The following is a 21842-nucleotide window of genomic DNA, read 5'->3' as shown; positions in this document are numbered from 1 at the left end:
GACAAGGGAGAGCCAGTGGAGGTAGTGTACCTGGGCTTTCAGAAAGCGTTTGATAAAATCCCATATAGGAGATTAGTGAGCAAAATTAGGGCACATGGTATTGGGGGCAAAATACTGACTTAGATTGAAAATTGGCTGACTGACTGGAAGCAAAGAGTAGTGATAAACTGGTCCCTTTTGGAATGGCAGGCGATGACCAGTGGGGTACCACAAATTTCGGTGCAGGGACTGCAGCTGTTTACAATACACATTAATGATATAGATGAAGGCATTACAAGTAATATTAGCAAATTTGCTGATGACACAAAGCTGGGTGGCAGAGTGAAATGTGACAAGGATGTTATGAGAATACAGGGTGACTTGGACAGGCTAGATGAATGGACGGATGCATGGCAGATGCAGTTTAATGTGGATAAATGTGTGGTTATTCAGTTTAGTGGCAAGAACAGGAAGGCAGATTACTATCTAAATGGATTCAAGTTAGGTAAAGGAGAAGGACAACGAGATATAGGTATTTTTGTACATCAGTCAATGAAAGCAAGCATGCAGGTACAGCAGGTAGTGAAGAATGCTAATGGCAAGCTGACCTTCATAACAAGAGGAATTGAGTATAGGAGCAAAGAGGTCCTTCTGCAGCTGTACACGGCCCTGGTGAGACTGCATATGGAGTATTGTGTGCAGTTTTGATCTCCAAATTTGAGGAAGGATATTCTGGCTATTGAGGGAGTGCAGCGTAGGTTCATGAGGTCAATTCCCGGAATGGTGGGACTACCTTATGCTGAAAGATTGGAGCGACTGGTCTTGTATACACTTGAGTTTAGAAGGATGAGAGGGGATCTGATTGAGATGTATAAGATTATTAAAGGATTGGACACTCTGGAGGCAGGAAGCATGTTCCCGCTGATGGGTGAGTCTCGAACCAGAGGACACAGTTTAAACATAAGGGGTAGCCCATAAGGGGTAGAATTGAGGAGAAACTTCTTCACCCAGAGAGTGGTGGACATATGGAATGGTCTGCCCCAGAAGGCGGTGGAGGCCAAGTCTCTGGATACATTCAAGAAAGAGATGGATAGAGCTCTTAAAGATAGTGGAATCGAGGGTTATGGGGATAAGGCAGGAACAGGATACTGATTGTGGATGATCAGCCGTGATCATAATGAATGGTGGTGCTGGCTCAAAGGGCCAAATGACCTACTCCTGCACCTATTGTCTATTTTCTACAAGTTTAAGACAGAGATCAATAGATTTCTAGATGCTAAAGATCTGAAGGAACATGGGAATAGCATTGGAAAATGATCTAATTGAATGGTGGAGCTGGCTTGAGGGTCTGAATGGTCTACTCCTGTCCCTATTTCCTGAATACTGGGTAGAATAAAAATCAAGTCTCTTTGAGATGCCACAGCACCGGCATGCACCATCAAACAGAAAAATATAGATATGCCCTTACTTTCAAAGCTGAGTTACTGAAGGTTTTTACAAACACCTGTTTTGCTGACCCCATTGTCAGCAGCAGGACCTCACTGTTACCTGCTGCCCTTTGCTAAGGGTTTTGCCCTTCTGCACTCCAGCTCTATTAGGAAGCTTGGTTACTGCATCTCCTCCCAGGTTTTGGGTATACAGTACATCCCCTGTTGACTCTCAAAGTTCGATTGTGGGTTCCAGAAGTGACACCACAGGAGTTATAGTGCTGAGTTCAAACATTTTCATTTGAATAGATCACGGCACTAACTTAACAGCATGGCATGAAAAGCTAGTTTATCGCATCAACAGCCTCAGAATGACAATAGAAAACAAACACAGCACCTTTCAGTTCCATTTACAGCTTCAACCAGTTACTTTAATTTACTATGAAAAGTTTTTCTGCACCTCTTAATTAGAAAGGTTGATGCCAATGATGCTCTGCAAAGTCAATCATTCAACAGAAACCAGTTTCTCAATTCATACATACTTAATATAAACACATTACTCAATAGCTGCAAGGGGTAAATTATGTAACACCATTATATCTGTGTATACTGTTGAAAACTTGGTGAACATTTCACGTTGACTGATCTTAATTCCTAAGTCATCAATTTGAGTTTTTTTTTATTGCAGCACTCAACATTGAAAATTTTTGCTTAATATATTCTGCAGACTGTTAGAATTCTTTCATCACAGTCAGATGGCATGTGTACCTTTACAATTGTGTGTTGCGAAATAGAACTGCAACAAACATATGGATAGTATAATTAAGTGCTGTTGAAAACACGTTGTTGAAACTTGTTATCTTGTATTCAGCAAGACAATTCATAGGAAATACCAAAATAAAGCAGAGTATTCCTCTTTATGACAATGTAGCAATCAGAATCCACTTGCCAACGAATCAGTACTGTCTTTTACAATATCAATACTGTATTGCTTTTATTTTACTTTGGTATTCTTACAAATTGTCCTGATGAATGCAAGAAAAACAGCTTAGACAAAATTTGTCTTTGTCAGCAATATTCAAGTTCAATATTACCAAATAGCTATAATAAAGTTCACTATTTTGACAGATGAGTTCATGCACTTACTTCAGGTGTATTTATGACTTTGTCATCCTCAGAGCTGTTTTCTATGTATTGCAGCAGTTTTTTCTTGAATTTCCACACCTCTGATGTTTTATGTTCACTCTTCTGTGCTTCTGGAAATAGTACAGGATAGATCTTCTTCTTCTTTTCCATAGTGGATTCTTCCTTGAGGATCTTAGCCATAATTTCTGCCTTCAAAGTTTTCTGCTCTTCTGCAAATTCCCTTTCAAAGATAAATATATGACAAAACTTTAGTTTTTATACTGAATTATTGGCATGAAAAGGCATTCAGACCAGTAGGTTTTCCCTGAAAGTTATGTTCCACTGGATCTTCCTTGTATCATCTCCCACTGTTAACACATTCTCCCATTCCTTTGTCCTTCACTATTAACTTTATTTTTAACATATACTCATCTCAGCTGTTCAATATGGTAGCACATTCCATATCGCAACCACAGATAAACCGCAGATACATATAATCCAAATATAGATTAATTCAATGAATTACATTTCTTTAAAAAATATTTTTTTTCAGAAACTATGACTTATCTACTGATAGATTATTTTTGTTCACTGAATTAAACATTAAACATAAAATATTTACAGTTTGAGCTGAAAAGATCAAATTCTGGAGATCACAGCAGATTAGGCAGCATCCACACAGAGAGAGCAAGCTAATGTTTCGAGTCGAGATGACTCTTCATCAGAGCTGAAGTGTGGAGGGTCAGCTTGCACACATCTTGTTAATCACGAGACCAATTTTTATCTTACTTCCTCTCCATTATTTTTGCAAAAATATACTTTATTCATAAAAACAGAAATCTTTTATGTATTTACACAATTACTGATGCAGTTTCGATCTGTACAGGTTTTGCATCTAGAAAAGAAAACAAACATTGGGGTTTGACCTTTTTGATAGTTACAGCTAATTTAAAGTATTTTCTTAATAATCTGAGTACTAAGAACTATTTACATGTATCTGAGGCATCAGGAGGGTCCAAGAACTGAACGGACACCAATTTTTCTTTGGTAGCAAGACCTTAGACAGTGGTCTTTCCCCACTGCACCTTGGCAGCAGCTTCCCCAAGCTTTAGTGTGTCCCTCAGCACATAGTCCTGGGCCTTGGAATGTGCCAGCCTGCAACACTCGATCAGGGTCAACTCTTTTAACAGGAAGATCAGCAAGTTTCGGGCAAACCAAAGAGCACCTTGTACTGAGTTGAAGGACTTCCAGGCACAGTTGATGTTTGTTTCGGTAGGTATCCTGGGGAGCAGACTGTAGAGCATAGAGTACTGTGTCATGGAGCTGTTTGGGATGAACCTCAACGAAAATCACTGCATCTCTCTCCAGACTTCCTTTACAAAGGCACATTCTAGAAAGAAATATTGACAGTCTCATCCCCGGTCGCAGTCGCTTCAAGGGCAACATACAGTGGCACAGACCAACTAGGTGTACATGAAGGATCTCACAGGTAGTGCCCTTCTCACCACCAGCCAAGTAATGTCTTGGTGCTTGTTGGAAAGCTCTGGCGAAGAGGCATTCTGCCAAATGACTTTGACAATCTGCTCAGGGAACCCTTTCCTTTTCCCACAGAGTCTCAAGGACACTACGTGCTGACCACTTCCTGATGGACTTGTGGTCAGAGGCGTTTTTCTTTTCAAATGTCTCTACGAAGAACAGTGCAACTGCTTGGAGTGCTCTGTGACAGCGAGGCCACACCCATCTTTCGTAACACTGGGGACAGGTAGAACGTCAGTAAGTAGTGACACTGGGTGTTAGTATACTGAGTGTCTACACATGGCTTGACACAGCCACACATGAAGATGTTTTTCACAATGAAGATGGCACTGGGTAGTGGGGTTCTTTCTCCCATTGCTGTCCAGTGCTTTATACATGGTGTCCCCTTGGACCCAATCCATCTTCAAACTCCAAATGAAATAAAGGTTGGCTCGGGTGATTTAGCTGGTGCAGGTTCGGGAATAAACCAAACCTGCGCCACATAAAACATTACCGAGTGTGCCTCACACCCAATGACCATGTTTTACTGCAACAGAGAGCGAGTGGTGCTCCCATCAGCCCAGTTTTTGCCTCACTTTGGTGATATGCTTCTCTCAAGTTTTTGCACATGCCCCAGCCCCTCTGAACCATATTCCTAGCACCTTCAGGTAATCTATCCTGATGGTGAAAGGGCTAAAGGATGGTGGGCAGCACGGTGGCACAGTGGTTAGCACTGCTGCCTCACAGCGCCAGAGACCCAGGTTCAATTCCCGCCTCAGGCAACTGTCTGTGTGGAGTTTGTTCATTCTCCCCATGTCTGCGTGGGTTTCCTCCCACAGCCCAAAAATGTGCAGGTTAGGTGAATTAGCCATGCTAAATTGCCCGTAGTGTTAGGTAAAGGGTAAATGTCGTGGAATGGGTCTGGGTGGGTTGCTCTTCGGAGGGTCAGTGTGGACTTGTTGGGCCGAAGATCCTGTTTCCACACTGTAAGGAATCTAACCTAATAAAAGGTCAGGCCAGTTCCCAAAGAACATGGCCTTGCATTTGCCTCGATTTACCTTTGCACCGGAGGCCAGTTCACACTGGTTGTAGATTCTCATGAATCTGTGCACTGACAGCGGATCAGAGCCGAAAACAGCGACTTCGTCCATGTACAGGGAGGCTTTGACCTGCATGTCTCTGCTGCCCAGATCACTTACCCCTCTCAAACGCGCATCCTTCCTGAATGGACTCAGCAAAAGGCTCTATACAACAGATAAACAAGGCAGGAGCAAGTGGGCAGCCCTGCCTAACTCCAGGTCTGATTGGAAAGCTTTCTGATTCCCACCTGATTTTCAATAAAGTCTGCATTTGACACGTAGAATTCAGCATGGGTCCTGGAGACTGTCCATGGTGGATACTGGTGAGTTGGCATGGAGGGTGCAAGGGCAGTGAGTGGTGGTTAGGGCTGCTTGGAGAGGAATAAGTTGGTATAAAGCTAGGATGGGCCATGGAGTGAGTGGAAAAATAGGGCATGGAGTAGTATGGTTTGATATGGATGGGCATGGGTAGTGTGTGTGGATGTGAGAGAGACCCAAGGGCTGGTGATTAGTTTCTTGTTTTATTAACATTCACAACAATGTGCTGGATCACCAAACTATGTCTTTCCCACAGCCCACCTCCCCACTCTGTGGCTGCCTCCAAACTCATTCCGCCCCCCTCCCTGAATTAAAATCACATCTTCAGGGTCAGGTTTGCAGAACTGGGAATTTTACTCACTACTCAACTTGGCAATAAAAAAACTGAGGCCTTGGACTTATATCTAGCTCCAATTTCTCCTATTCTGTAAAGTTCAGAATTCTACTTTTTTCTTTCATTTTAAAATGATTTTGATGAAGACAGAATTATGTCAAAACTTTACAATATCTACTTTGTTTCACCACGAGGGTGTGAGCACTTAATTATTGCTGTGCATGTTCACCAAAATCAGCTCAGACTATTTAAAGTATTCCCTTTACAGAGAAGAAGGAGTAAACCTCTAGCCCATCAGAGTTGGTGGGATTCAAATCAAGCTTCATTGGTGAAAACATGAAATATATTGGAATTGGAAACAAAGCAAGTTCTGAAGTGTATTATTAAACATCTTGTACTCATGAATTTTAAACGACAGTAAATTCCTGTGCACCCCACATGAAACAGCATGACACAAATATCATTTTTCCAAGACGCAGTGCTACAATCTGGGCTCATTATTTAGATCTGTGTATGCTATTAATACTCCTAGCTGTCATGATCTTCATGATCATCTTCATGGTTACATTTTTAGTACAAACTCACAGAGCTAATACGCATGCCAAAAAGTGAGTTCATATGTCAGACCCAGTGTGTCCATATGTGCAGGTATTTCAAAAGTAGTCAAAACAAGTTGTTGAAACTGAGCGAATGAGATGGACTACAAGTCAACCTATAGTTCATACTGGAGAAAGTGAGGACTGCAGATGCTGGAGATCAGAGCTGAAAATGTGTTGCTGGAAAAGCGCAGCAGGTCAGGCAGCATCCAAGGAGCAGGAGAATCGACGTTGCGGGAATGAGCCCTTCTTCAGGAATGAGGAAAGTGTGTCCAGCAGGCTAAGATAAAAGGTAGGGAGGAGGGATTTGGGGGAGGGGCGTTGGAAATGCGATAGGTGGAAGGAGGTTAAGGTGAGGGTGATAGGCCGGATAGGCCTCTCCGCCCCCACCCCCACTCCGGCCTATCACCCTCACCTTAACCTCCTTCCACCTATCGCATTTCCAATGCCCCTCCCCCAAATCCCTCCTCCCTACCTTTTATCTTAGCCTGCTGGACACACTTTCCTCATTCCTGAAGAAGGACTCATGCCCGCAACGTCGATTCTCCTGCTCCTTGGATGCTGCCTGACCTGCTGCGCTTTTCCAGCAACATATTTTCAGCTATAGTTCATACTGCCATACATTTGAATTGGCTTCAATATAAAACCAACTTTGAGGTAGTTCAAATTAAAATCATCAGATGGGTAACATGATTAATTTATAAGACAGCAACAACTTTTGGCTGATATAAGTAGGATTCAAATCTTATTGATTTACCAGTAAAATTTAACAGTAAAATTCTGCTCCCTGCAGGTATATTAGGCATTTAAATGCCTAAATCAATAAAATACTGTGCATGCTCACTAGTGAAATCAGAAAGCTAGATAATTGAGTGGTGGTTGAAAGTATTGAAATTGCCTTATACCAAGTCACTGGCAGATGGTATTGCAGTTTACTTTAGGAAATGTATTGAAATGGTTGTGGCCTAGTCCCACTACGTATTCTAGATCTTCAGTCTCTTACACCACTCATTCTCCCATTATTATCTCTGCACAGAGATGGTAGCAAGCAAAACAGGCAAAGTACATTAAAATATAATTTCTTGCTCTCCAAAAGCTGCAGTGACTGACTGCCTACAGGTCACAGCTTCTTAGTTTCATAATTTGTTGAATAATGTTTGGAAGAATACTATTATTGCTGGCAAGAGTGGGCATTATTGGATAATTCCCCGAACAATTGTACCTACAGACAGCACTGCTCGAAGTAACTAGGATTGATTTTGTGGTCATATATGCATGTGACTGTCCTTCAACTACCTGAGGAATCATCCTGCTTTTACTGGGAGAGTTCCCACAGTTGTGGTCATGAGCTCTATTTGCTGTAGTTTGTGGACTCTCTTCTTCAATAGACTCTATGGGTTGTTGTAATGTACAGACTGTTCACTGTGAATAGATCTTACTGTAAAAATGCACTGTTTGTTCAGTCCTATTCAAGATCCTCTCTGCCTCCAACATATTTTGGCTGACAATGAGGTTAATAGAAATTTTGATTTATAGTATATGCACAAATTAATTTTAAAAAGTTTTGAACATATATATGTTATCTGCATCATTTATCTGTTTGTATTTTAAGACCATAAGAAATAGGAGTGGAAGTAAGGCCATTTGGCCCATCGAGTCCACTCTGCCATTCAATCATGGCTGATGGGCATTTCAATGCCACTTACCTGCACTCCCCCTATATCCCTTAATTCCTTGTGGGATTAAGAATTTATCAATCTCTGCCTTGAAGATAAATTAACATCCCAGCCTTCACTGCACTCCGTGGCAGTGAATTCCACAGGCCCACCACTCTCTGGCTGAAGAAATGTCTCCTCATTTCCGTTTTAAATAGATCCCCTCGAATTCTAACGCTGTACCCACGGGTCCTAGTATCCCCGCCTAACGGAAACAATTTCCCAGCGTCCACCCTTTCTAAGCCATGCATCATCTTGTAAGTTTCTGTTAGATCTCACCCCCAACCTTCTGAACTCTAATGAATATAATCCCAGGATCTTCAGCCGTTCATCATATGTTAGGCCTACCATTCCAGGATCACCCGTGTGAATCTCCACTGGACATGCTCCAGTGCCAGTATGTCCTTCTTGAGGTGAGGGGCTCAAGACTGGACACAGTATTCTAAATGGGGCCTAACCAGAGCTTTATAAAGTCTCAGTAGCACATCACTGCTTTTACATTCCAACCCTCTTGAAAGAAATGATAACATTACATTTGCTTTCTTAACCGCGGACTCAACCTGCAAGTCAATCTTTAGACAATCCTGTACTAGCACTCCCAGATCCCTTTGTACTTTGGCTTTATGAATTTTCTCACCGTCTATAAAATAGTCCATGCCTGTGTTATTTTTTCCAAAGTGCAAGACCTCGCACTTGCTCACATTGAATTTCATCAGCCATTTCTTGGACCATTCTCCCAAACTGTCGAAATCTTTCTGCAGTCTCCCCACATCCTCAGAACTACCTGCATGTTCACCTAACTTTTAGAGGGATGGCAGTGAAGGCAGTGCAATGTTCCTCTTGCAACATGTTTGAGGTGAGGGATGCCATGGACGTCCCTGCTGATTACACTTGCAGGAAGTGCACCCATCTCCAGCTCCTCCAAGACCATGTTAGGGAACTGGAGCTGGAGTTGGATGAACTTAGGATCATTCGGGAGGCAGAGGGGGTCATAGATCGGAGCTTTAGGGAAGTAGTAACTCCAAAGAAGCAGCCAGTGCAGGGACCCCCTGCGGCCATTCCCCTCAAGAACAAGTATACCGTTTTGGATACTTGTGGGGGGGACGACTTACCAGGGGTAAGTAATGGGGCTCAGGCCTCTGGCACGGAGCCTGTCCCCGTTGCTCAGAAGGGAAGGGTGGAGAAGAGCAGAGCAATAGTAACTGGGGACTCGATAGTTCGGGGCACAGATAGGCAGTTTTGTGGGGGCGACAGAGACTCACGTTTGGTATGTTGCCTCCCAGGTGCAAGGGTACGTGATGTCTCTGATCGTGTTTTCCAGGTCCTTAAGGGGGAGGGGGAGGGGGAGCAGCCCGAAGTCGTGGTCCACATTGGCACCAATGACATAGGTAGGAGGAGGGCTGAGGATGTTAGGCAGGCTTTCAGGGAGCTAGGTTGGAAGTTCAGAGTTAGAACAAACAGAGTTGTTGTCTCTGATTTGTTACCTGTGCCACGTGATAGAGAGTCGAGGAATAGGGAGAGAGAACTGTTAAATGCGTGGCTACAGGGATGGTGCAGGAGGGAGGAATTCCGGTATTTGGATAACTGGGGTTCTTTCTGGGGAAGGTGGGACCTCTATAAACAGGATGGTCTACACCTGAACCTGAGGGGCACCAGTATCCTTAGCGGGAGGTTTGCTAGTGCTCTTGGGGGGTGTTTAAACTAACTCTGCAGGGGCATGGGAACCCAGACTGTAGCTTTAGGGTGCAGGACCTGGAGTGTAGGGAGGTTAGGAACATGGCATCAATCTCAAAGGAGGGTGCCTGTAAACAGGAAAGTGGCTTGAAGTGTGTATACTTCAATGCAAGAAGTATACGAAATAAGGTAGGTGAACTTGCAGCGTGGGTTGGTACCTGGGACTTCGATGTTGTGGCTATTACGGAGACATGGGTAGAACAGGGACAGGATTGGCTGTTGCAGGTTCCAGGGTTTAAATGTTTTAGTAGGGTCAGAGGTGGGGGTAAAAGAGGGGGAGGTGTGGCATTGCTTGTCAAAGATCGTATTACAGCGGTGGAAAGGACGATGGATGAAGACTCGCCATCTGAGGTAGTTTGGGTTGAGGTTAGGAATAGGAAAGGTGAGGTCACCCTGTTAGGAGTTTTTTTACAGGCCTCCCAATAGTCCTAGAAACGTAGAAGAAAGGATTGCGAGGATGATTCAGGAGAAGAGTGAAAGTAATAGGGTGGTTGTTATGGGGGACTTTAACTTTCCTGATATTGATTGGGAAAGTTATAGCTCTAGTTCATTAGATGGGTCGGTGTTTGTCCAATGTGTGCAGGAGGGTTTCCTGACACAATATGTAGATAGGCCAACAAGAGGTGAGGCCATACTGGATTTGGTTCTGGGTAACGAACCAGGCCAGGTGTTAGAATTAGAGGTAGGTGAGCACTTTGGGGACAGTGACCACAATTCGGTGACTTTTACTCTAGTGATGGAGAGGGATAAGTGTGCACTGCAGGGCAAGAGTTATAGCTGGGGGCAGGGAAATTATGATGCGGTGAGGCATGACTTAGGATGCGTGGCTTGGAAAAGTAGGCTTCAAGGCAAGGGCTTAATTGATATGTGGAGCTTGTTCAAGGAGCAACTATTGAGTGTCCTTGATAAGTATGTACCTGTCAGGCAGGGAGGAAAGGGTCGTGTGAGGGAGCCGTGGTTTAATAAGGAATTGGAATCCCTTGTTAAATGGAAGAGGGCGGCCTATGTAAAGATGAGGCGTGAAGGTTCAATTGGGGCGATTGAGAGTTATAAGGTAGCCAGGAAGGATCTGAAGAGAGAGCTAAGAGCAGCAAGGAGGGGACATGAAAGGTCCTTAGTTGGTAGGATTAGGGAAAACCCAAAGGCTTTCTATAGGTATGTCAGGAATAAAAGAATGACTAGGGTAGGAATAGGTCCAGTCAAGGATAGTAGTGGGAAGTTGCGTGTGGAGGCTGAAGAGATTGGGGAGACACTGAATGAATACTTTTCGTCAGTATTCACTCAGGAACAGGACATTGTTGCCGATGTGAATACTGAGTCACAATTAATTAGAATGGATGGCTTTGAGGTATGTAGGGAAGTGGTGTTGGAAATTCTGGAAAGGGTGAAAATAGATAAGTCCCCTGGGCCTGATGGCATTTATCCTAGGATTCTCTGGGAAGCAAGGGAGGAGATTGCAGAGCCATTGGCCTTGATTTTTATGTCCTCGTTGTCTACAGGAGTAGTGCCAGAAGACTGGAGGCTAGCAAATGTGGTTCCCTTGTTCAAGAAGGGGAGTAGGGATAAACCTAGTAACTATAGGCCGGTGAGTCTCACTTCTGTTGTGGGCAAAGTTTTAGAGAGAATTGTAAGGGATAGGATTTATGAACATCTGGATAGGAATAATGTGATCAAGGATAGTCAGCATGGTTTTGTGAAGGGCAGGTCATGCCTCACAAACCTTATTGAATTCTTTGAGAAGGTGACTAAGGAGGTGGACGAGGGGAAAGCGGTAGATGTGGTGTATTTGGATTTTAGTAAGGCGTTTGATAAGGTTCCCCATGGTAGGCTACTTCAAAAAATACGGAGGTATGGCATTGAGGGTGAGTTGGAGGTTTGGATTAGGAATTGGCTGGCTGGAAGAAGACAGAGGGTAGAAGTTGATGGTAAAGGTTCATCTTGGAGTGCCGTTACTAGCGGTGTTCCGCAAGGATCTGTTTTGGGACCATTACTGTTTGTCATTTTTATAAATGACCTGGAGGAGGGGCTAGAAGGTTGGGTGAGCAAGTTTGCGGATGATACGAAAGTCGGAGGAGTTGTTGACAGTGAGGAAGGATGTGGCAGGTTACAGTGGGATATAGATAAGCTGCAGAACTGGGCAGAAAGGTGGCAAATGGAGTTCAATGTAGCTAAGTGTGAGGTGATTCACTTTGGTAAGAGTAACAAAAAGATGGGGTACTGGGCTAATGGTCAGATACTTGGTAGTGTGGATGAGCAGAGGGATCTTGGTGTCCATGTATACAGATCTTTGAAAGTTGCCACCCAGGTAAATAGTGCGGTGAAGAAGGCATATGGTGTACTGGCTTTTATTGGTAGAGGAATTGAGTTCCGGAGTCCTGAGATCATGTTGCAGTTGTATAAGACTCTGGTGCGGCCGCACCTGGAGGATTGTGTGCAGTTTTGGTCGCCATACTATAGGAAGGATGTGGAGGCACTGGAACGGGTGCAGAGGAGGTTTACCAGGATGTTGCCTGGTATGGTAGGAAGATCGTCTGAGGAAAGGCTGAGGCACTTGGGGTTGTTTTCATTGGAGAAAAGAAGGTTTAGGGTGACTTGATAGAGGTGTACAAGATGATTAGGGGTTTAGATAGGGTTGACCGTGAGAACCTTTTTCCACGTATGGAGTCAGCTATTATGAGGGGGCATAGCTTTAAATTAAGGGGTGGTAGGTATAGGACAGATGTTAGGGGTAGGTTCTTTACTCAGCGAGTTGTGAGTTCATGGAATGCACTGCCAGTAGCAGTGGTGGACTCTCCCTCTTAATGGGTATTTAAGCGGGCATTGGATAGGCATATGGAGGATAGTGGGTTAGTGTAGGTTAGGTGGGCTTGGATCGGCGCAACATCGAGGGCCAAACGGCCTGTACTGCGCTGTATTCTTCTATGTTCTATGTTCATATCATCGGCAAACTTCACCAGAAAATGCCCCAGTCCAGATCATTTATATATAAAGTGAATAGCTGGGGCCCCAACATTGAACCCTGCCGGACACCGCTTGTCACCAGCTGCCGTTCCGAAAAAGAACCTTTTATCCCAACTCTCTACCTTCTGTCATACAGACAATCCTCAATCCATGCCAGTAGCTCATCTCGAACACCATGGGCCCTCACCTTACTCAGCAGCCTTTTGGAAGTCTAGGTAGATAACATCCACTGTGTTTCCCTGGTTTAACCTACTTGTTACACCTTCAAAGAATTCTAACAGGTTTGTCAGTCATGGCCTCCCCTTACTAAATCCATGCTGACTTGTTCTAATCCGACCCTGCACTTCCAAGAATTTAGAAATCTCATTCTTAACAATGGTTTCAGAATTTTACCTACAACCGAGGTTAGGCCTATAATTTTCCATCTTTTGTCTTGATCCTTTCTTGAACAAGGGGGTTACAACAGCAATTTTCCAATTATTTGGGACTTCCCCTGACTCCAGTGATTTTTGAAAGATTACAACCAATGCCTCTGCTATTTCTTCAGCCACCTCCCTCAGAACTCTAGGATGTAGCCCATCCGGGCCAGAAGATTCATCAGTTTTTAGATATTTTAGCTTATCAAGTACTTTCTCCTTTGTAATGGCCACCATACTCAACTCTGCCCCTTGATGCTCCTTAATTGTTGGGATATTACTCATGTTTTCCACTGCGAAGACTGACACAAAGTATTTATTAAGTTCTTCAACTATTTCCTTATCTCCCATCACTAGCCTTCCTGCATCAACTTGGAGCGGCCCAATCTCTACTTTTGCCTCTCGTTTGTTTCTTATGTATTGAAAGAAACTTTTACTATCATTTCTAATATTATTGGCTAGCTTTCTTTCATATTTGATCCTCTCCTTCCTTATTTCTCTCTTTGTTCTCCTCTGTTTGTTTTTGTACTCTTCCCAATCTTCTGATTTCCCAGTGCTCTTGGCCACTTTATAGGCTCTCTCTTTTTCTGAGTTCTTTCATCAGCCATGGTTGTCTAATCCCCCCTCCCCTGTGTAGTCTTTCCTTTCTTTTCTTTGGGATGTACCTCTGTACTGTGTCCTCAATTACACAGTACTTTGACTGTAAAAGTTTGAGTTGCAAACCTTACATAAATGTAATTTATGAAAAGAAACATTTAATTTATCAAACAGACAAAAATACTTACTGCTTCTTTTTCTCAAACTCTTGTAGGTATTTTTTCTGAAGCATTTGCTGTTGGAAATTTTCACTTTCTGAGACCATTGATGCTTGCCTGTCCTTCTTCTGTTTTTCTGTTGCAGACTTAGCAGCTTTCCTCGCCTGCAATGCTCGTAGGTTTTCCTATTAGCAAGTATACAAGAAACATAATTTTATGCGACAACTTTTTAATTGTAAGAGATAATGAATACAGTATATGACACACAACACTTACAGTCCTGCAGTATCACCTAACACTAAATATGCTAAACTAAACTCCCTCACTGTTCTGTATTTGTATTTTCTTTGCAACTGAGTCGTAAGAAACTAAATGTGAGTTAGCTTATCTCAGCTAATTCAAGCTGACAGTAGAAACTCTACACTCAATCTCAGTGATTTTGGGTTACGGTGGGTGAGTTAGGAGAATTAGCCAAAGCCCCTGTTTTAATCTCGATATCCAGAGATCCTTGTTGGAATTATGTATTAATGGAAATTGAAATAGTCTCAGATGTGCTATCTTCTCTCTCCCAATAACTGACCAAACACCACTGTTAAAATTTTGGACAAATAGATGTGAGGTTTGGTGTATTTCCAATGAACAAAGCTGGGAATTTTTCAGCCAGTCTATACTATTAGCTCCGGTGAGTAACAACTTCATTTTGGGGTAATATTTAAAACTTAACTTGCTGAAGACTGCCAGGGAATGTAGTTTCTTAAATGTGTGGTTTATGTCTGCAATTTTGATTCTATTCTGGGCAGCACTGCATTTTATTTAGTGCACTTATTTACTCTTCTTTATTTATTATAGTTTTATATTAGTTTTTTTGCTGAGTGATTTAACGATTCCCTGTGGAGTGTGGGAATCAACGATTTTCTGAGTTTGTAAATATGAAACATGAAACATGAATAAATCTATCTATGGTGTGCTAGGTACGACTCTAAGGTACTTGTTACTGTATTCCATAGGCCACAGGGCAAGCACACAGTGATAGCATCATTGTGGACACCATTAGTAAAACATGTGTATGTCTGTGAATTGAGTAAATAAATTAATAATTGTCAGACTTCTATATATTTCTAGCTCTGTTTGATGAATTGTGAATAAGACTAAAACAGTATTTATCTTGTTATAATTTAATCAAAATTATATGAATCAAATTATATTTTATTTTACTATATTCAGTCATTATTATTTCTCCTTTTCTCTAAATGCTTCTGTTCAATCTGAGATGTTCCAGATGTTACTAATATTTTGTAACCCCATTACTAAAAGGCTATGTGCAAACGGTTACAAAATCAGGAATTGCTGGAAAAACTCAGCAAGTCTGGCAGCATCTGGGAAGTGCAGGCACAGCCAATAATTCATGTCCAGGGACCTTTCCCCAAGTCTGAGTGCTGGATTTTTCCAGTAATTTCTGATTTCCAGCATCCGCAGTTCTTTGATTTTTAATGTTTAATTTTCATACCATACTTCCTCCAGCTGGGAATTTGTTTTCCCTCTAAATTGCCTAGCAGAAGTCGTATCTAATTGCTTGTGAAACTGAGTAAAAGCCCACACCTGAAATGTGTTCTAGTTCTGAAAGTTGTTACTACACTAGAACCAGACCTCATCATCTTGATTTTTTTGATGGATGAACAATTTAACTTCTGTCAATCAATAAAACTGTCATTTGATTTAGCGGTCTATCCAGTCCGCTATCACAGCAATATTTACTCGGCTTGTTGTAATGTTTTTCTTCAATGACAATATGACTTGCATCCTCTTCTCCAGCTCCTCTCTTATCTTTACTTCTTTATCAGCTTGTTCTTGACGAGCTCTATTTTGGGACAAAACATCACATTACCTTACATTATGCTCAGAAATTCACTTCAGTTTATTCTTGTAACAACTTAGGTTGATATAGAACTCATTATGTAATAAAGTTTCATTTCCTCCCTGCACTACTGGCAGCAGCCATGCTAATGAGAAATAAATGATCAATTCAATGATCAATGGATCCCAGAATTATCAATTTCCACATTTTAGTGGATTCAACACAGCATCCCTTCCAGTAATCTGCCATGCATTTTATATGAGCAAACAATACCTTCTCAGTGAATTTATTTTCATATTTTCCTCTGGTTGTTCTTGAACTTCCCTATAACAGACAGACTACAATGTTCCGCATTCCATTAGTCAATATAATCAACCTGAGCCAACAACTCCAATCATCTTTCTCCAATTTTGATAGTACTCTATGACAGTTAACAATGAATAATTCACTGTGGTTATCATTTTTCAGTTCTGCTCATTAGGTTTTACCTGAACCCTTTCTGCTGCAAGCCAGTCCTCGCCAATATTGCAAGTCCTCTCTATTTTGTAAGTTTTTCCCTACAAAGGTTTTATGCACTGCGAATACTAAATGTTCGATATAGTCAATACTCATATTCTAATTGTCCATGTAGTAGTAGTAGATTTCCTGAATTCTTAAAGGAGAAATTAATCTGCTTAAACAGCAACACACAGTTATTCAGCTTTCCATAAACTAATGTGAAATGGATTTCACAATGAAGTGAACTACTCGCAAATATCCTAGAAGAAAAGTTAGTGAACAGTGGGACATCCACTCCTGTCTTGGGAGTAAGCCCTGGCCTTGTGAGATCTCCCAGATGGTTGGAGGACTGGCGGGTCAATCAATCCCTGGCAGGACTGGATGCATCTGGGATTGCAGAAAGTGGCCTGAAGATGACCATGGCTGCCCCGAAAAGGCAAGTCCAGGTGCTTTGGATGGGAAGTGATTCCCAGAATCCAGGAAAGAGAAGAAGAGGGTTGGGAGGCTGGGTTCTGTCATTCAGTTGGTTAAGAAGTGAGGATAACATCTTACAGGAGCAGTGGTCCTGGTATACACAGGAAATCCCAAAGTGAAGCATTCCCCTTTCTTCCCATTTTTTTAATGTTGGTCTTTAGAAACAGCTGGCTCACTTGCACTTGCCTGTACATACCAGTATACTGTCCCAGTCCACTGGCTTACTGATAAGCCTAATTGACCTTTAATTATTTATCATGGCAGAATGTCTGCTGATTTCAGCACCTCAGAGCAGGAAAATCGACATTTCGGGCAAAAGCCCTTCATCAGGCTATTAACCGAAATGTTGACTTTCCTGCTCCTTGGATGCTGCCTGACCTACTGTGCTTTTCCAGCACCACTCTAATCTAGACTCTGATCTCCAGCATCTGCAGTCCTCACTTTCGCCTAGTTGATTTCAACATCTGCCTATCTGGTGTGTTATGGGAGTGAACTTGGGTGCAAAGGAAGGTGGTGAGCTAACAGCCAATTTATTTTATGTCTCCCAATGAAAACATGCCAGTGAAGGAGCATAAGATTTAGCTCATGATTCAGATCTCAAAAGATATAAATAGTTGAGACAATTTATTTGAAATGCCTGATCTTCTAACATGGAAATTCTTGAAGTACTTTCCCACAGAGATTTCTGCAAAACTGGAATGAACAAATGAACTGTGACTTGTTGAGTCAAAAGGGAATTATATAGAGCAAATTCATGTTTGATAATAACTTGTATTTATATGATGCCTTTAATACAATAAGATACCCAAAAATGCAACACACAGTAGCATAATCGAACAACCTTTGGCACTGAGATAAACAAGGAGATTTGTCAACATTCCTTCTATCCCTTCAACTAAATCATTTATGAAAAATATAAACAGTGGAAATCCATTGATTCCCCTTCATCCATTTCTAGTTAACTATGGATGGTGGGTCTGGCTCTTGGAATTTTTGTTAGACATTGGAATTTATTTATTCTGTATATTCTGAAATATTCCCTTCTTGCATTCATTAGTAAGGTAAGACTAATGCAGTGAAATACTGAATAGTACATGTTCATCCATTTTCATTATAGTTTCAAATAGAGGGTGTTACCAAAACATATGAATTTAGCAAAACAATAAAAATAAAAATTTCCTTATTTCTACTTCACTAATGCACTAATTGACACTAGGAATAAAAAATGTATAAAAATAATTAGCAAGGAGAAATTGGAGCAGTCCTATGCTTAAATCTCAAAAATGCTATCCTTATACGTGGTTAAAAAGGTAAATGGTCTTGAATGCAACAAATATAAAAACCTTCTTTGATCATTTCATCCTTGCAAAACAGTCATTTCACTTTATAGTATTACATGTATGCTTTACCTGGTCATAGATTCTTTCAGATACTGTATGGATTTTTGATTGTATTTTTTAGCATCTTCAAATGCTTTTTTATGTTCCAGCTTTTGTTTTTCAACATCTTTTATTGTCTTCCTGTATGTGAATAGAGGAGAATAAATGTCAACATTTCAGCTACTCAGTCATCTGTCCACTCCACCAAGGTTATTTGTATTCCAAGAAATCACTTTAGAACAATGCAGAATAAAATTGAAATAAACAAAGGTTTGAAACCAATATGTTATTCAGAAGTGTTTTAATTTGCATATTTTCTGAAATTCATTTGCTACTTTTCTCTCCCCAATGTATTGTGCTTTGCCAATTTCTTCCTTTTTTCCATTTTCCTTCTAAATCAGCACAGGGACTGTGTGTTGCATCATAAACGCTAACAGTTGTAAATCAATTCCCATTTTATTCAAATAATAATTCACATTTTATTTCTACATTGTAGACTTATTTCCTTAAGGAACTCAATAATTATTTTAAATCATTTAAAGATGCTGGGATAATTTTTATTTTTACCAATGGCCTAAAAGAAATATGGTGACAAATTGGCAGCAAGTGTTATGTCTCACAAAATGATTTGGAGACGTTGGTGATGGACTGGGATGTACAAAGTTAAAAATCATACAACACCAGGTTATAGTCCAACAGGTTTAACTGGAAGCACTAGCTTTCAGAGTACTGATCCTTCATCAGGTGGTTGTCCCTCTGAAAGCTAGTACTTCCAATTAAACCTATTGGACTATAACCTGGTGTTGTGTGATTTTTAACCTCACACACTGTCCTTTATATACAGATGCTTGCACACAATAACTATGAAACACAAATAACCAATATTACACAAGAAAATAAGAGAATCAAGCAATGTAAGACACATAGTCCATTTGCTATTCCCATGATTTTCGTTTTGCTCTAGAAGTAAAATTACTCCCAATATTATTAAATGGATTAAGTAATGGGAACAGATAATTGAACATACTTGGATATCTCACAGTTTCATTTTGAATAAACATCTAATTTAAAGAATAATTGTTACTCTTCCTTCTTTCGATACAGGATCAGATATTACTGTTTGATTCAGCCATTCAAGAGGCAGAATTTTCACTGAAAGCATTCTCTCTGAGTTTAGCTGGAAGATCTCACAAAATGGCAGTTATTCAAAATCATGGCACTTAAGATAGTGGATTGTGAAACAGTTATCGGAGTCAAGAGTGTGTTGGAAAAGCACAGCATCAGGCTCCTTGAATGCTGCCTGATCTGCCGTGCTTTTCCAGCACCACACTCTCGATTCTGATCTCCAGCATCTGCAGTCCTCACTTTCAACCTGAACTGACCATTCTTCATGACTCAAACACAGAAAACGCTGGAGAAACTCAGCACATCTGACAGCATCTGTGGAGAGTGAAACAGTTAATATTTCACATCCGATATTGCTTACTTCAGGACTTTCTTGTTTCAGTTACTGTGGCAAGGATATATCAGCAACTTAGTCAGATTGGAATTCTCTTAGAAATTCATATCAATTATATATGGGTCATATCCGTCAGGACTTAGGTATATTCACAGGAGACTACCAAATTTCATTTTAGCACTCCTGGAATTGAGAGAAAATATTTTAATGTTGTTTGTTTGAACAGGATTTAAGACTATACCTCTGACATAAATTGGCTGTAATTCTAAATTATTCATAATGGTCCAGATAACAAAATGAAACAGTAACGACACATATATGAATACAGAAAGCAGTAGTTCAGCCCAATGATCTAGATTGCCTTTATTTCCAAACCTACTCAAACAAAATAACTCCAATTTGTCTTTCAATGCTTCAATTGACTCAGTAGGGCTGATTTTAATGAATGCATATTCCTAGTGAGGATTCTAATCTACTGGAAATCTTATGAGAATATCACATCCCCATAATTCATTAAAATGCAAAGCCTTGCAATTACGTAGCACACTTTACAACTTCAGGATGTCCCAGAGTACTTCCACAGCCAATTAAGTGTATATGAATTGTAGTCATTGTAACCTGGGAAATATGTCAGCCAGTTTTCTCACACTAAACTCCCACAATCTGCAATGTGATAGAGCTGAATTGTCCCATGTTTTCTTAAGTGTAGGAGTTAGGAATTTAGTTCAGTAACAACATTGACTCAAACTTGCTAAATGTAGTTTTTATATTAGGTTTAACACCTGTTTGTGGATTAGCTTTGGAGCTATACAATCCCTTTGATTTTGATCACTGATTACTGCACAAACATTATACCTTGAAAATATTCCAGATTGTAATCCAACTATGTCACACACATTCTGTATAGATTTTGAGTTATACCCACTGTGGTAATCTTCTATGTTAGTTGGATATTGCTTTATGTAAGTAACTTTACAGTCACTGTTTTAAAAGTAATCATTCCAAACACAACAGCCATAGTAAAAGATATCACATGGCAGGAGGCCTCCAGAAAAGCAGTTATTTAAAAAAACTGATCTAATCAAGAACATACAGACGCAGTTTAATTAGGAATGCGCATGAAATAAACAAAATCTGACACAACTGGCTAATCAACCTTCCTATCCTTGAAAAATGGACATCAGTTGCTAAATCAATTCAATTCATTTCAACCAGGAAGTGACGGTGCATTGTACAGACCACACTTAGTGAATGATAATCTAAGCATGCACTGCCTGGATCAAGCACTCTGTAAAGACCCTCCATCATTCCCACATTGGCACTGTGTTGAAAGCCCTGCTGCACATCACTTCAGATGCTGCAAGTCAGGAAGTGCCTCTCACACTGGCCCTTGAGCATCTACATTCAGTACATGGCCCAGAATGGAAAGCTAGCTCTTTAGTTTGCCCAACTGCGAAGATATTGGTGAATGGACTCAGTAGTGAATGTATATGCCCAATGAGGATTCCGTTCTACTGGAAATGCATATGAGAATATCACAAGAAACCATCCTCACAATATTTTAAAATGCAAAGCCTTGTGTTTATTAGCACCCTTTACAACTTCAGGATGTCTCAGAGTACTTCTACAGCCAATTAAGTGTATTTGAATTGTAGTCATTCTAACCTGGGAAATATGTCAACCAGTTTTCTCACACTCAGCTCCGACAATCAGCAATGTGATAGCGCTAAATTGTCCCATTTTCAAAGTGTTTTCTTAAGTGGAGGGGAGAGCAGTGCATTATTCTGTTGACCAGGAAAGGAGAACCTGCCACCAGACACAGTCTGCTGGGATGTGGGTGCCACTATGATCTGTGCTCTGTTCAGATTAATACTAAACACACAGCAGTGCGAAAAGAAGGTTAATGATTTTCTGTGCTCCATAATGATATCTTTGGTCTGCTCCACACACTCAATGGGTGACCATTCACTCTAACTTTGCCACTTCACATGCATCGCACCAAAAGTCATGGAGTGCATCTCTCTGTATTGAACCCCCAGATTGGTCGCACTTGGTCTGCAGGAATGGCCATGGCCAAATCCACAGACGACAAAGACATGGATGCCTGGATTCTGGTAGGACTAAATAAAAACTGAAAGAAGTGTGGATGCTGTAAATCAGAAACAAGAACAGAAAATGCTGGAAAAGCTCAGCAGGTCTGGCTGCATCTGTGGAGAGAAATCA

General features: G+C 41.1%; 1 protein-coding gene across 3 annotated transcripts in view; it reads right to left on the bottom strand.

The window, feature by feature from the left end:
* cfap74 (cilia and flagella associated protein 74) overlaps window positions 1–21842 on the bottom strand; it is a 219223-nt gene that overhangs the window by 131985 nt on the left and 65396 nt on the right. For all 3 annotated transcript variants that reach the window (XM_043676311.2, XM_043676312.2, XM_087980219.1), the window contains exons 8-11: window positions 18191–18301; window positions 15710–15812; window positions 13985–14139; window positions 2553–2772 (exon numbers count right to left, since the gene is read on the bottom strand). In XM_043676311.2, coding sequence (XP_043532246.2) covers window positions 2553–2772; window positions 13985–14139; window positions 15710–15812; window positions 18191–18301 — 589 coding nt within the window. The remainder of the gene's footprint in view (window positions 1–2552; window positions 2773–13984; window positions 14140–15709; window positions 15813–18190; window positions 18302–21842) is intronic.

This window comes from Chiloscyllium plagiosum, unplaced genomic scaffold, assembly GCF_037043375.1.
Source record: "Chiloscyllium plagiosum isolate Xiang-an unplaced genomic scaffold, Cpla_swu_hap1 HiC_scaffold_37, whole genome shotgun sequence".
NCBI classification, from domain to species: Eukaryota; Metazoa; Chordata; class Chondrichthyes; order Orectolobiformes; family Hemiscylliidae; genus Chiloscyllium; species Chiloscyllium plagiosum.
Note: the sequence above shows the minus strand (reverse complement) of the source record. Positions and strands in the feature narration are given on the sequence as shown.